The sequence below is a fragment of the Phaethon aethereus genome (genome assembly GCF_964289735.1).
Source record: "Phaethon aethereus genome assembly, chromosome: 13".
Classification (NCBI taxonomy): domain Eukaryota; kingdom Metazoa; phylum Chordata; class Aves; order Phaethontiformes; family Phaethontidae; genus Phaethon; species Phaethon aethereus.
In genome coordinates this window covers 11,823,605-11,838,559 of record NC_138589.1, presented here as the reverse complement: position 1 = coordinate 11,838,559, position 14,955 = coordinate 11,823,605, and the positions used below count along the sequence as shown (strand labels likewise).

General features: G+C 47.6%; 1 protein-coding gene across 1 annotated transcript; it reads left to right on the top strand.

Annotated features, from left to right (window-relative positions):
- Positions 1–12,911: 12,911 nt before the first annotated feature.
- Positions 12,912–14,366, top strand: CEBPA (CCAAT enhancer binding protein alpha; the record flags this gene model as incomplete). The annotated part of the gene is made up of 1 exon (XM_082005812.1): positions 12,912–14,366. Exon 1 carries the CDS (start codon positions 13,389–13,391, stop codon positions 14,364–14,366), a length of 978 nt encoding a protein of 325 aa, XP_081861938.1. The 5' UTR covers positions 12,912–13,388.
- Positions 14,367–14,955: the final 589 nt, after the last annotated feature.

Here is a 14,955-nt window from a genome sequence, read left to right as displayed (position 1 = left end):
GAAAGGAAAATGCTGTGTAACGTGTGCATGTGTGTATGTGCACATACAAAATCTGGTTCAAAAGAGACTTGTTAGAACTGAACAAGTCTGAGCGAGAATTAATGACCCACACCTGGGAATAAGAGGTGAATTCTCAAGTATCCAGGTTTAGTAACTGCCACACCTGTCCTATATTCCCAAAAGCATAAACGAGGTCTGCAAGGATTTAGATAGCTTAGCTTCTGAATGCACAGTGCCATGGCTTTTTTCCAAGGCATCATCAGTCACCGCATGAAAATCCCCACCCATAATTACTAGGGCATTATTTGTCACGGGGTATACTCTAGTGAAGAACTTTACCTTATTCATACGGTATCAAGAAGAGTAAATAGTTTTAGTGATGAGTTTTATCCAGAGTTTTAAATGGTTCTTCAGAACAGAAGCCTAAAATAAATAACCCTCTAGAAAAGCAATTAAATTGGAGAGGCATAGCTCTGTTTCTTCTTCAGTCTCATGGTGTTGGGAGAATGAGGACACAAACTTCTTTCTTATCAATGGCTTTATTATTCCCTGCAACCTATATGGCCTCTGAAATACCATAAAAAGCTCAATGAACAGCCACTTGAAAAGAAAAAAGAAACTGAGAGCTTGTCACCTCACAGGGGATAGTCCACCAGATTGTTTACTCTGCCTCACTTCTGTTCATAGAAGTGAATAGAAAATGAGTTATTTATGCCTGGATGATACAAAATATGTGGGAGGACAATTTGAGAAAGTGTTTTGGCAATTACAGCATGTCTGTCATTGAATTCCTGCTACTAACATCTAGGAGAATTTTGTGTTAATCAGTGACAGTGATACTTTTGTCAGGAAAGTAGGGTCTCTCTCTTGCCCCGACAGAAGAGAAGTACTTATCTCAACAGTGCCATCCTCCTTCCAGAAAGTTGATTCTCTGTGTTTGGCGAGTCAACTGGTTTTTCTTTTTCTGCCTCCTGAAATGGAAGCCAATTCCAAAGAAACAGTGGGGCACAGATCTCTGCTCTCTGGCTCTGCATACTTTCTAATACACTATAGACTCACAGAAGACCAAAGCAATTACACTTACACTTGCAGGCACCTGAATATCTTTGGCATAGTGAACCTACCAGTCACAATCTAGTGTTAGGTTTCTATTGAATATAAACACTGCAGACAAATTTGTAGAAAAAGACACTTTGATAGCATGTCCCAGGGACAACAATGTCACTGGAGAAGGGCTCATCAGATTTTCTGTCCTCTCGGCAGTAACTAGATCAGATTTCCCTCTGATAGTCAGGAGAAGCTTTATGCTCCCTCCATTGCTAGCATGTCTTTTGAGGTCATGTTTCCACACCTCACTGGCCTTAAAAACCAATTCAGCAAATCTCGGTACAGAGGAAACTCTCCTCCTTGTTGTTTAGCCGTTGTGTGGGGTTTTCCTGCATCAGGCATGATTTAATAGGTCAGAAGTTCTTACACAATTAAGACACCAACTGAAATTATCAAGAGTTTTGCCAGAGAAAAGAATTCAGGATCAGCAATATTACAACAAAGTTGATGTCGGTGACTTAGAAGGGAACAGCCTGTCTGCAGAAATATGGGACAAAAAAGAGTAGCATGCAAAGGAAGAGTTGATGGGAACACAGAACACTTCAAAACATATTGAACCTGCTCTCATAGGCTCCCAGTGCTGCATGTGCACTGGCAATCAACACAATGCCAGCAGCCACTTGGCAGAGACTGAGACTTTACTAAAGAGCAGTGGCTTCGCTGAAGACTGTTTCTCTGCATACCCAATATTTGCTGAACGTACACGTTCCAAAGAGGACTTTACCAAAGTGTACACAATCATAGAAACCTTCAAAGCCCACAATGAATGAGGTAAAAGTCACAATCGTTTGTCCAGGTTTTTGAGGCCCTCCTCCAGGGAGTACAGGCTTGCTTTGAACTCACCCACAGTCCCGGTGGAAATGTGGTTTGGCAGTTGGAGAAAAGGACTTTGCTTACCAGGAAATTAAATTCTTCAAGGTACGTTGTTTATGTGTACTTTCACCTCATGTCCTCTTTTTCCTCTTGTGTAAAGCCCTTTGACATTAAGGGACTCAGCAGGTGGGACAAACTGAGGGGTGTAATGCACATGCTGGTCTTTTCCTTCCTATGAACAAAATGAAAACAGGATGAGCGTCCTGTACTCAGCACTGGTGAGGCTGCACCTCAAATACTGTGTTCAGTTTTGGGCCCCTCACTACAAGAAGGACATTGAGGTGCTGGAGCGTGTCCAGAGAAGGGCAACAAAGCTGGTGAGGGGGCTGGAGCACAGTCTTATGAGGAGCAGCTGAGGGAACTGGGGTTGTTCAGTCTGGAGAAGAGGAGGCTGAGGGGAGACCTTCTCGCTCTCTACAACTACCTTAAAGGGGGTTGTGGCGACGTGGGTCTTGGTCTCTTCTCCCAAGTAACTAGTGATAGGACAAGAGGAAATGGCCTCAAGTTGTGCCAGGGGAGGTTTAGATTGGATATTAGGAAAAATTTCTTCACCAAGGGAGTGGTCAGGCATTGGAACAGGCTGCCCAGGGAGGTGGTGGAGTCACCATCTCTGGAAGTATTCAAAAAACGTGTGGATGTAGCGCTTCGGGGCATGGTTTAGGGGGCATGGTGGTGTTGGGTTAACGGTTGGACTTGATGATCTTGAAGGTCCTTTCCAACCTAGTGATTCTGTGATTCTGCGTACGTGTACTCCTAGCAGTAATATGCACATAGGCAGCTAGTCCCAGAGAACTCCAGCTATGAGAGACTACCTGACTGCTAACAAGCTAACGTGGGATGTTGCGCTTTGCTGGTGCCATAAACAACTGGAAAACCTTGGGCACAAATGCCAACAAAATATTTCATTTGTGTGAGCACTGACTTAGTATAGGGACATTTATTCAACACTGGTGTATGGCATCAGGAGAGAATACTGCAGCATATTCTGAAACAATTTGTATGTCTTTGGCTTTCATCATGACCACCTACCTGTGGCTGTAGGTTTAGTGAGAATTCCCAGACAGTTCTCAGGTGCTTCATGCTAAGGCAGCATTGGTAGCTGAGCTATGGAAAACTGAGGAGTGTGCATGCTTTTACTTCCTTTCTGAGTGTTTTTAAATAGGTTTCTGGAAAGATTTTCAGTAGGCTTAAAATTTGATGTGTCACCTGTTCTGATAGTCTACTACCAGATGGATTTTTTTTTTTAGCCCTAAATATGTAAATCCAAGGACTTAGAATTATTTCAGTGCTGCCAGGGAGATTTAACTGAATAGCTCTGACCCCAGTGAAACAAATAGGCCAGGGGCACTGGGGCAAAGTCTGGCTTCCTGAATGCCGAGTTTGCAGTTGAAAATCTGGGTTCTACCTGCAGCATTTTCCACAGTTTGAACATTTAGCCTTTTCTCATAATAGGGACACAGATACTTAGAGTTTGATTGTCCTCCGTAAAATACAGGCACCAATTTTTGCATATCCAGTGGAATCAGCAGCTGAGCTTGTACAGCTATGTGCGGGGGGCAGCTATAGTTAGCACACCCACAGTGTCTTGCACTTCCATAAAAGAGAAGGGAACGGGAGCCTCAAACTTTTATCAATGACATCCCGAGCTGGGTGAGTGACGTTTATTTCGGTTTATTAATAAAGGACAGAAGGAATTCCGATGTGGTCTAGACCCTACCATAGATGCAAATGATCTCTTGATGACTTAAGTCAAATGTAAATGATCCATAAGCCCTGCACTTAGTTATATAAATACTTCCATCTACTAAGCCTTTCTAAAAGGCCCCAGGACATTGATGCTGCTGTGGAATAGCTCCTTTTTTAATGGAAAATACTGACCCAATATCAGCGGTACTGTCTTATCCAACCTAAATATCAGCTGTGTTGGCTGTGGTAGCTGTCAGCAGTTGTTTCTCTGACAGGGAGCCATAGGGTTCTGTGCCAAGTTACACTTTTCTGTCCTTCTCTTTTGGCAGCTGAGTTGTCAGATTGCAGACAACCGCACAGATTCATCCTCCCCATGCTATGGGTTCTGTGGCATGCAGCTTTTTAAATCGTCATCTTCCTTTTAAAATCATATCTTTTAGTAAAATAAAATCCAGTACTGTAGCACCCAATACCAAAACAGGTTGCATGAATTCTTTTTAGAACTGTACAACTCATATAATTAAAAATCTGGAAATTTTGCCTGCTTTTAAAGAATATAGGAGTTATTTTTGTAAAATTAAATTTTACTTTGCAATGTTAAATTTCACTTTGTTATATTTACCACATTTGTGTCATAAATGCGAGCAGTTTGTACTGCTCATATTCCCCATTAATAGAATGTTGGGGTTTGTTAAGGAATGTAGGATTTATGCTCATATTAATATAATATATGTAATTTGCATAAAAATAGCATATAGTTTAATTGTTTAGGCTTAGACTTATTCAAAGTAAACAATTTAGATTCCCAAAACCCTATTCCCATTTCCAAGGTTTACTTACAGCAGTCAAAGGAAAAAAAATAGACATTTTTGCAGTATGGGAACCCAATTCATAGCTGGTTCATTTTTTTACTTAGAAACTCAAGTAGTTTGCAAGGACTTTTTGCTTGGAATTAGAAACCTCTCAGCCCTGGACTCTTGCTGAATGATTAGCTTTGATTGTACTTAGCTCCACTATTAACTATATGGCCATGTAACTCACGTGACGTTGTTGCTACTTCCTAGCTGAAGGGCAGTGCCTTTTCAGCATTGCTTTTCAAGGATTTAGATACCAAAACATCTTGCAAACAGCTTAGCACTGTCACTGGCTTTTTACTTTCTGAAATATTATTGCAAACAAAATATCATTTTAATGCTTCCATAAAATGAGTGAAAAAGATGATGGCTTGCATCAAAAGAAGTCTTCTGATTTTACTCATGTGAATTCTGATAATATTTATTTTAAGCACTCTGTAACTCAGCTGTCAGCTGCCCTTAAACACTAGGCAGAAGGAATGGCTTGTTCCAAGCATCATAATTTGAGTTAGCCAGTCCTGTTTTCCTCTAAAACTTTGAAATGTCCTTGCAACCTCCCAACTTTAGTTTCTAGATTTTTATGGGACTCTGACCCTTTCAGGAGAAACCTACTGATCATTAGACTCACCTGGTTTGGCATTAACTCTTATTGTACTTAAGATTGTTTTACCTAAAGCATGAGATTCCAGTTTGAACAGAAAAATGTAACTATGAAGGTCTTGTGGAACTCATGCAGTGGTGAGTAACGTCTCCTTGTTTTCATGAACAGGAGCGGCATGCTGAATGTTACTGTGTGCAACTTCTCCTTCTGTGAAGGCTTAGAAGGCAGAATAGGTGTTGCCTCAGCAGGCAGGAGTGCCGAGTCCTTTCTCTGGATGTTTTCAAGTGACCTTTGGAATCCCTGCAGGCAACGAAGGGCCGAATCTCACATCGCTCGCCAGTGGTTGCAGGAGAGCCGGTGCTGCCCCATCAGCCTGCTGCATGGTCAGTCTTGAGGTGAAATCACTCTGTGGCAGGGTCAACATGCCGCAGATGGGAACTTCAGCACCCAATGCCAGCTCGTAAGTGTAAGCTGCCTCTTATGTCTCATCTTTGTGCGGTGGTTATTCTTGGGAGAGTCGGGGAAATTCTGATGCCAGAAGCATCACTATTACTAGCTTGAACCTGATAACAAAACTGCAATCGTTTTCAAGCTAAGATTGCCTCTGACTTGGCTTCCTTCCTCTGTGCATCTGTTGTTCCCCAGTGCTGGCAGTTGCTTTGATCATGGTTTGGATTCACTGATGATGTCACCGAGTGACTCTAAGAACTTTGCAGAGCTTCCTTCTGACTCCCTTCCCTCTCACTGCCTTTGACATTTTTCATTTAGTAGGCCAACTCCTGCTTAGATTACTCATGCCAGTAATCCCTGGTGGAGGTAATTAGAGTGGGATAATTAGAGAAAGCTGAGTATAGCTCAACAGGGAGGTCAAATTTTCAGATACAAGACGGCATCCACACTGAGCAGTAAAAGTGCTTTCTATTAGCATAGAGTCGATACTTAGAAAACCTGACGTTTTAAAATATGAGTTAAGCGTGGCCCCAAACCTTTCTGCCACTGAAGTCAAATGCTTTATGACATTAGTAAAAGAAAGGTTGCACCAAAGGTGTATTACCTTCATATTTCCAGGTCTTAGTCCCTAATTCCATAGCTACTTTGAGCATCGAATATTTGCAGGCTGGCAATCAAAAACTGTGAGCTACTGGGTAGTGAGGCTGTCCCATTGTCTGACTTGTGAACCACACAATCGCTTCAATGCAAGAGAAGTGTTAAAAGACCACCAGATCCTTGAGCTCTCTAGAGGCCCCGTGCAATTCTCATCCCGCTGAAGTCTACCGTGGATTCAGCAATATGTTCGTCTGTGGAATAACAGCATGAGGCTTTCATGTCCATACTATACTACAGAATGTAACTTTTTACCACATTTTTACGCTTTAGTTTGATTTTGATCCTTGTAACAATCTCCCCTAAAGGGAAGTAAAGTTGATTTAGAGAGGAAGAAAACATAGAACCTAGTCCATGTTAGGGACTAAGTTTTGTGACGGGGTGTATCACGTACTAAAATACATACTTAAGAAATTGCATGATTCTATTTTTATAAGCTGGTCTTCCTCTTCCTTTCCAGTCCCATCGCTTTCACTTTTCCTGTCTTGTTCTTCTGATTGTAAATTCTTTGTGCAGCAAAGGGTCCCTTTCTATACTTTTGGAAAGTGCCTAACATATTTTGGTATTTCCATAATACAAATCTTTTTATTTTATTTTTGCAGATACTCCCAAAATAATGTCCACAGTGCAGACATGAACTACTTAGAGTGATGAAGCCTGAGCCATGCTGTACCACCTTCTTTTTGAAAGTCTTTTGAGGTCAGCAAAAAGTAACATCTAAGTCAGTGGCAAGGTTCCTCATTACTTAAGTAGTCTTCTCAAAATATATTAGCCCATCTTTGTAAATGTACCTTCTGAAAACCAGATGATTTGGGATTGACTATATATGGTGTCCTTACACATTGCCAAAGTTATCCTTACCCTGGTAAACTACGTTTTGCATTAAAAGAACAGGTGTGAATAATGTTACAGGAGGACTACATATTTTCAAAGGATGAATGCAAAGTCAGAACACATGTATAATAGTCAAACAAGGGTATTTTCTTCTTGTGTGATTCAGTGTTACATTGCAGTGTTCACATAGGTGTGCTCCAAAACAGTTACCAATGTACGTGTTCAGCCTTAGCTGATACTTTAGTTAGTATTGCAAATTAGTATTTTTAAGGGGAGCTGATAATCATAATATGCTTTGGGTATCAGAGTGAACTACTCATACAGTGAGAAGATGCTATTGCTCTAACTAGCAGGATTTTGTTAAACAGTGATGCTAACCCAGGTGTGCAGTCCAGCAGACTTCATGCATAACAAGACTATCAAGACCTGTTATTTTGGTATCTAGTTGTAGGTGCAGTTCAGGACATTGACATTTGTGAGACTAACTTCCCTGCATAGTTCACATAGGCACTTGGAGAGCGTCTGAATTAAATGCCTGAAGTTGATGTTACCTGTGTGGTACAAGTTATGTTCCAGTTTTCTGGATTTACAAGGAGGTTAAATCTCTGGTTTTGGATTACATCTTGAATAATGCCATGAGAAGTAGCCAGCCATGTTCTAAGCGTTATAAACTTCAGAGAGTATTTTGGGAACACACTGCCCTAAAAGCAGAGTTGGAAACCGAGTTTGGAGTATGATAACTACCCTATTAATTACTATTCTGCATAATTTGTATGCCAGCTAAGGGTCTGCACCAGTTCCTACTCAGATCAATGACAGGGTCTATCAATTCAACAGACTAGGGGTAGGGCCTAGAAAAAAATAAGCTGTATTTCCTATATGGTCTCTTAAGGATACAATGGCAAAAATCAAAATTAAAGGAATGACATTTTCGTGGCAGTTCACTTCAGAAATAAATTTATTTCAAGATAAAAGTTAGTTTAACTTTTCCATTTAAAATAATCAAAAATAGCAAGGACATGTATGAAAGAATAAAAAGTGTTTCATTTGTAGGGAAACAGTAGTTAAACTTTTGCATGCTCATTGGTTATGATATTAGCTCTGGACATAGGAGAGATGAAATTCTCAGCTTTTCTACTTATTTCTTGTGTGGCCTTGGCAAGTCATTCTGTCTCCCAGCTCTCTAGCTGTGAAATAGAGAGTAACAACACTGCTCCACCTCCCAGGGAGATGTAAGCATGAATGAATTAAAGATTGTGAGCTATTCATGATGAGAGAAACCACTGAAGTTTGTAAGGTAGACAGAAGATTGGAAAGTAAATTCAGGTGTGAAAGAAGGGAGGTTATTGTTTAGTCGGGGGTAAATGATTAGAGAGAGAATGGATGATGTGTGGATAGGCCAAATATTGAGCAAAGGGATAACTGATGCATACCAGTAGGAGAACTGTAAACATCATTTGGGGAAGTCTCCAGGCAAAGGTGATGGCCTAATACTGCAGAAGAAAACAGTACAGTGTGAAGTGAGAAGCAATACTATCACATTCTTATACTGTCACATTCTTTTTTTGGTGGTATTTCAACTGTATGTTCCTTGGAACAGAACTTAATCCTGTATCTGAAAAGCATTCAGAATACTATGGGCACCATGAATATGGTCAGTGAAATATGGTCCTAACTGTAAGAGAGGAACTATGTATGTAATGGCTCATTAACCATGCAAAAATTGTGAGCGGATAACAACTTCACAGGCTGACTACAGGATTATGGGTGACACATTGGAAACAGATCAGTCATGAGCGCCATTTGAACGGAGGTGAGCAGTAATCGGGCAAATGGAATCGAAAAGATGCTCCCACTCTGCTTGCTTGCTCCCTTGCAAGGAACTGAGCTCTCAGGAGAGGAGTCAGAAATCAGCAGAGCACAAGCACAGCAAGGGTTGAGGACATGGTCACAGAAACCCTGAAGACAAGGGGAATGGTAGGAAAAGGGAAGAGGAAGATAGCATGGATTTGAGTTGGTTCACCTTGGAGTTGTAAACAGTGTTTCTCCAAGGGAGAAAAGCTGTAATAGTAATTGAATCATCTGTCATTGGACCAAATGGCTCGTCAAAAATGGTAATCAGCCACCAGCTGCCTTTCCCAGCCGAAGGGAAGGTCCTGGTTGACTTGTCATACCATGCTGCATACTGATCTACCAGCCTCCAAGGCTTTGGCACGTAAAGCCTTTTCCTTTGAAAATTGTCATGTGTGGCAGCTTTTATGTGCAGTATCGTGTTTCCCCTCCCTGGGGCAGAAAACACAGGAGAGGGGAGAAGTTTGTGTTTCATTACACCACAAGCAGTAAGATGGTAGATTGCCAGCTCTTTATTCACATAGGAAACTACTGCTGTTCCATTCCTGCCTACTCCCCTAGTGCACTCGAGGCAGAGCACTACGGCCAGCTGCGGGTAATGTCCCCTTCTCACTCCCAGGACAGACATATTGTCCTTTATGCTTCACAGTGCCCATCCCTGCCCTAGCCAAATCCCTTTCCCCCTGACACCTTCTCTAGGTAGGAGAGAGGAGAGGTTGGGCTGTGCTGGCAATTCACCCTAAGAAATTTTGTGTGCATACAGGACATTCTGGAGCTTTGTCAGTAGCAATGAAATATTCTAGTTTTAACAAGGTAGTAAAATAAATGTGTAATAGCACTCTGATTCTTAACAGGGCTGCCACATGCCGTGTTCTGTACATACCTCCAAGCTGTTGGATCGGAAAGCAGAGCGCCGTACCGCCCCGGCAGCCTCCAAAACCAGCCTGGATCCTGTAGCCAGGTAACCTGTTTTGCAGTCAAAGGCCTGAGAACAGCACAGGAGCCGAGTTCCAGTGAAGAGCCTTCAATGTTCCGGTGTGATTAAAAAACTCTTAACAGTCACAAAATTCACTTTTTAAACAGATATGCATGTTCCACCATGATGATGGTTTTCTGTTCAGCTTCCTTCCCTGCTAGCGGAAACCAGCACAGCTGACTTTGTATAAACGACGGCCGGTGCCGTTTAGCGTTGTGGAGCACTTCCCCGTCTCCCCTAGCTTCTAGGCAGTGAGATCTGCTTTGAGATGGAAGAATAGCACCCTCAAGAGTTGACAGCCACGCTGCTTCAGAGACCCATAGTGTGCAACACACATCCATCCTTTTTTAGTTAAATTGACTCCCTGACACATGTACTGAAGCAACGAGAAGGAAAAGTCTTCTATTGACAATAGATTTGAAATATTTGGGATCGGTCACTTGTTGGTATGAATGTGGAAATACGCATCTGTGCTTGTCTGAGGGATGATCAGCTTCTAAACATTTTATTTGCCTTTGAAGGAGGGACAATAAAACGACTAAGAATTGTCTTATTTGTCTAAGTCTGGGAACCTCATTTTATACCATATTAAAACAATTTGAACAGGAATTTATGTTTTCATGTGAAAGGAGATTATTTAGAAGTTCTTAACTTAGATAAAAGGGGCCTATGTAAAAAAAAAAAGAAACTGAGCAAACCAGTCCTTAAATTGTGGGGACTTGTTTGTTAATTACAGTAATTAGGAATGGAATCTGATCCTAAACTTTTTGATTTACTTTGAATTTCTTTTAATATGTGGTTAGGCCTTAATTTCAGAATGATTATAAAATGTGAGAGTATTCTAAGACTACAGAGGCGTAGGTATTGTTATTAAATGACAAACCTAGTTATATGCTTCTGCTGTTTGATGCAGCATTGACCTTTTATTTTAAATGTCCATGGCCTATTCCTGTTTCTGCTGACTTCAGAGTCAGATAAGGCCCTTCGAAAGCTCCGAGTACAAACTACTCACCAGCCACTATTCCAGACGGTATTTCTCCCAGCAGGCAAAAAGTCCAGCTCTGGGTTTGTCCCTTTTCTGTGAACGGGTTCACTTGAGTAGAACAAGCAGAATTTGGACAGTCAGATGCAGTTGGGGACATTTGACACTCCACTCTGAAGCATCCAAAACTCACTTCTGTCACAGACTTGAGGCTTTTCCTCTGTATCATGACTTTGTTCAGAGTTCTTCTTACTAGTGTTTAGGTTGTCCAGAAGTGCTACAGCTCACCACGGACCACTGAAACACCCCTTCAGTCACTGCTGCTGCGTTGAAGCCAACATGTATCATTTTAGAAAACACCCATGGTATATAAAAAGAATTTAGGATTGATTTTTTTTCCCTGCTGATAGTGAAAGGTGAAGAGTATATTCTGTAGTCTGTAAATTAATGTTTCCCTGCTGTAATTACAGAATCCATTCTCCCGAGAGGATACTAGCGTACAAAAGCCAACTGACTCTGCTGGCCTTGCTTTTTGCTCATGAAACAGAGGTTCACATGTGCATTGTGTGATACAAAAACATGGGTTCCTGGTACGTTGTAATTTTGTTTCCTGTTTAAGACTTTGTCAATTGTTTTTAATTGCAAGGGATCTGTCAAACCCTTTCTGAGCAAGGAATTTACTGTCACAGGTTTCTGGTTTACTAGAACATCCAGGACTAAGAATTACAGCATTTTTTTTTGTCCAGCCATTGCTATGTTTGAATAATTTTCTCTGCAAATCTTCCCGTAGCAATTTTAAGCCTGCACCTGCTCCAGCAGCCTTCACTTGTCCTTTCTCTGTGCCGGTTTCAAAGGGACCTTCTGGACCAGCCGAGCTAGATGCTGGTGGGGTGTCCTAAGGTGGGAGGTGTGCAAGGGAGGACAGGTCCATCTGCTCTGCAGGCTGCGAGGGGTCGCAGCAGGAGGAAATTATGTGCATCCTCACCCCTCCCGAGCTGAAGTTTGAGGCGAGGGCTCCTAGGAAGCCTGTGGCTCTGCACAGGAGCTGCCCTGGGAGAGGGGTCGCCGTGGCTGAGAGGCGCAGCTCCTCTCTCCAGTCCCGCACTGCGGGAGCACCCATCGCCTTCCCCGAAGCCGCCAGGACGGGGGCTGGGAAGGCTAGGAGTCTCCGCGGGGGCTGCCGCCGCGGGGCCCGGCCCACGCCCGCGTTCCCGGGCTGCAGCCGCGCTGCGCGCCGGGGCGAGCAGGGCTCGGCTGCGCCGGCTCCGTCTCGGGTAAACGCGCCCGACGCCGGTTGAGATTGCTGCCTGCGCCTTTGGGGAATCTGCAGTTAGATTCGCGCGGGGGGAGACCCACGCGTTTATCCTACCTTCCCTGCCTACGGCGAGAGCCGCGGGGCCGCCGGCGCCGGGAGCGCACCGCACCGGGCTCCCGCCGCGGGGCGGCCGGCGGCACCGGGGCCGCTGGCCCGCAGGTGGCCCGGCTCGGGCTGTCCCGCCCCGGGAGGGCAGCTCCTCCGGGCTGACGGGCCGGCAGTAAGCGCGGGAGGGGGCCGGGCGGGCTCCGTCCCGCCACCGCCGAGCAGCGCGGAGCTGGGGGGCCGCCGCTGCCCCCCGAGGCGTCCGCCTCGCCGGGCGCCACCCCCGTACGGGTCCTAGCGCCGCTCGGGGCCGGGCGAGTCCCGCGGGTCCCGCCGGTGAGGCCGGGCCGCAGTGGGATGCGGCGCAGCACGCCCTGCTCCAGGCCCGCCCGGCGGCAGGGCGCTGCCGGCAGGTAACCGCCGGCGAAGCAGCGCCTCGGGTCCCGCAGGCACAAGCGGCGGGGCGAATATTCCCGACCGGCCGAATATTTGCAAGTACGCGCGGGTGATGGCGAACTTCGAGACTTCCTCCGTAGCGCGGCCGCGGAGCCGCTGGGTCGGAACGCTCGGCGCGGGGCGGGGGGAAGCGGGCGGTGGAAACGCACCAGCCGCCTGCGGCCGCTCTGCCCGGGCAGGGAGGGCGCAAAGTCCCCGCGCCGTTTCCTCCTTATCAGCGAGGACCCTCCCCGGCGGGCGTAGCCCAGCACCCTGCGTCCGCCGAGCGCGAGGGGCGGCGGCGGGGGGCCGGGGCGGCCCGGCCGCTCTCCCCGCGGCGGCTGCCGGGGGCGGGCGGGCGGTGCTGCCCGCCGGGGCGCTAAGACCCGGCTGCGCGGTGGTCAAAGGTTCCCAGCAGGAGGTTGGACACTAGAGGGCGATCCCCGGCCCCGCTGCGGGGGTGTATATATACGGCACGCAGGACCGAGGCAACCCACTAGCAACAGGGCAGGCAGGCAGCGAGCGGGGCTCGGGCGGGCTGGGGCGGGGGACGGGCTCCGGGGGGCTCCGGGGCGCGCCGAGCCGTGCCGCGCCGTGCCGTGCCGCGGTGCCCCTCGCCGCCGAGGGCCGGGGTGCCGCGGGCTTGGCAGAGCTGCTGCCGCCGTCCCGTCCGAAACCTGGATTGCAGGAGCCCTTCACCATGCCCGGCAGACTGTAGGTGCTTCATGGAGCAAGCCAACTTCTACGAGGTCGATTCCCGGCCCCCGATGAGCAGCGGCCAGCACCACCAGCTCCAGACTCCCCTGCCCGGCAGCGCCTACAGCTACAGAGAGGCTTCCTCGGCGGCGGCACCTGCTGCGGGCGGCGCGGAGCTCGGCGATATCTGCGAGAACGAGAACTCCATCGACATCAGCGCCTACATCGACCCTGCCGCCTTCAACGACGAGTTCCTGGCCGACCTCTTCCAGCACAGCAAGCAGCAGGAGAAAGCCAAGGCCATCCTGGCCGGGGATTTCGACTTCCACAGCATGCATGGGGCCGGCGCCGCCGCCTCGGCGCCGGGGCACCAGCAGCAGCACCACCAGCAGCCGCTCTTCGGCTGCGTGGCCGGCTACATGGACGGCAAGCTCGACCCCCTCTACGAGCGCATCGCCGCGCCCGGCTTGCGGCCGCTGGTGATTAAGCAGGAGCCCCGCGAGGAGGAGGAGGTCAAGTCGGCGGCCCTGTCGGCCCTCTACCCCCACCACGCTCCGCAGCAGCACCCGTCCCACCTGCAGTACCAGATCGCCCACTGCGCCCAGACCACCATGCACCTCCAGCCCGGGCACCCCACGCCGCCCCCCACGCCCGTGCCCAGCCCGCACCACCCGCACCACCCGCACCCCCCCGGCGGCCTGCCCGCCGCCGGCGCCCTCAAGATGATGCCCGCGGACCACCGGAGCAAATCGAAAAAGACAGTCGACAAGAACAGCAACGAGTACCGGGTGCGCCGGGAGCGCAACAACATCGCGGTGCGCAAGAGCCGGGACAAGGCCAAGCAGCGCAACGTGGAGACGCAGCAGAAGGTGCTGGAGCTCACCACCGACAACGAGCGGCTGCGCAAGCGGGTGGAGCAGCTCACCCGGGAGCTGGAGACTCTGCGGGGCATCTTCAGGCAGCTGCCCGAGAGCTCGCTGGTGAAGGCCATGGGCAGCTGCGCCTAGCGCCTGCCGGGACTGGCGGGGCCGCCGCGCCCGCCGCCGGGCCGCCCTCGCTCGCCTATAGATGCTATACGTGCCAGAGCGCAGCGATCTCAGATTGTTTCGGGGGGGGGGAGGGGGGCGGGATTTTTGGTTTGGTTTGGTTTGTTTGTTTTTTAACAATTAACGACCAATACAAGAAGCCAGGCAGCTGTAGTATTAAAAGGTTTGTGCCTTACGGATGACACATGAATAAGCTGAAAACATGGTGGGTTTATAAGGAGGAAGGTGAGAGGAAGGAAGACATTAAAAAGCCCACGTGTCTACACAGGGTAAATAACAATAATAATAATAGTAATAAAGCACGCATAGCAATCCAGATGTGCCTTAAAAGCTGGCTGCAGGAGCTCCGGGGCTTTCTGCTCCCCCCAGCCTGGCAGGATGCGAGGAAAGGGGTGAGGGACGTGCAGGCTTGCGGGACAGGGCGTCTGGGGGTGCTGGCCAGGCCCCCCCCAGCTGGCCCGTGGTGCAGCGGGCAGGGGCAGCTGCCGGCAGGCCGGAGAGGAGGAGAGGGCTGAGGCTGAGAGACATGCAGCGCCGGACGCCCATTTGG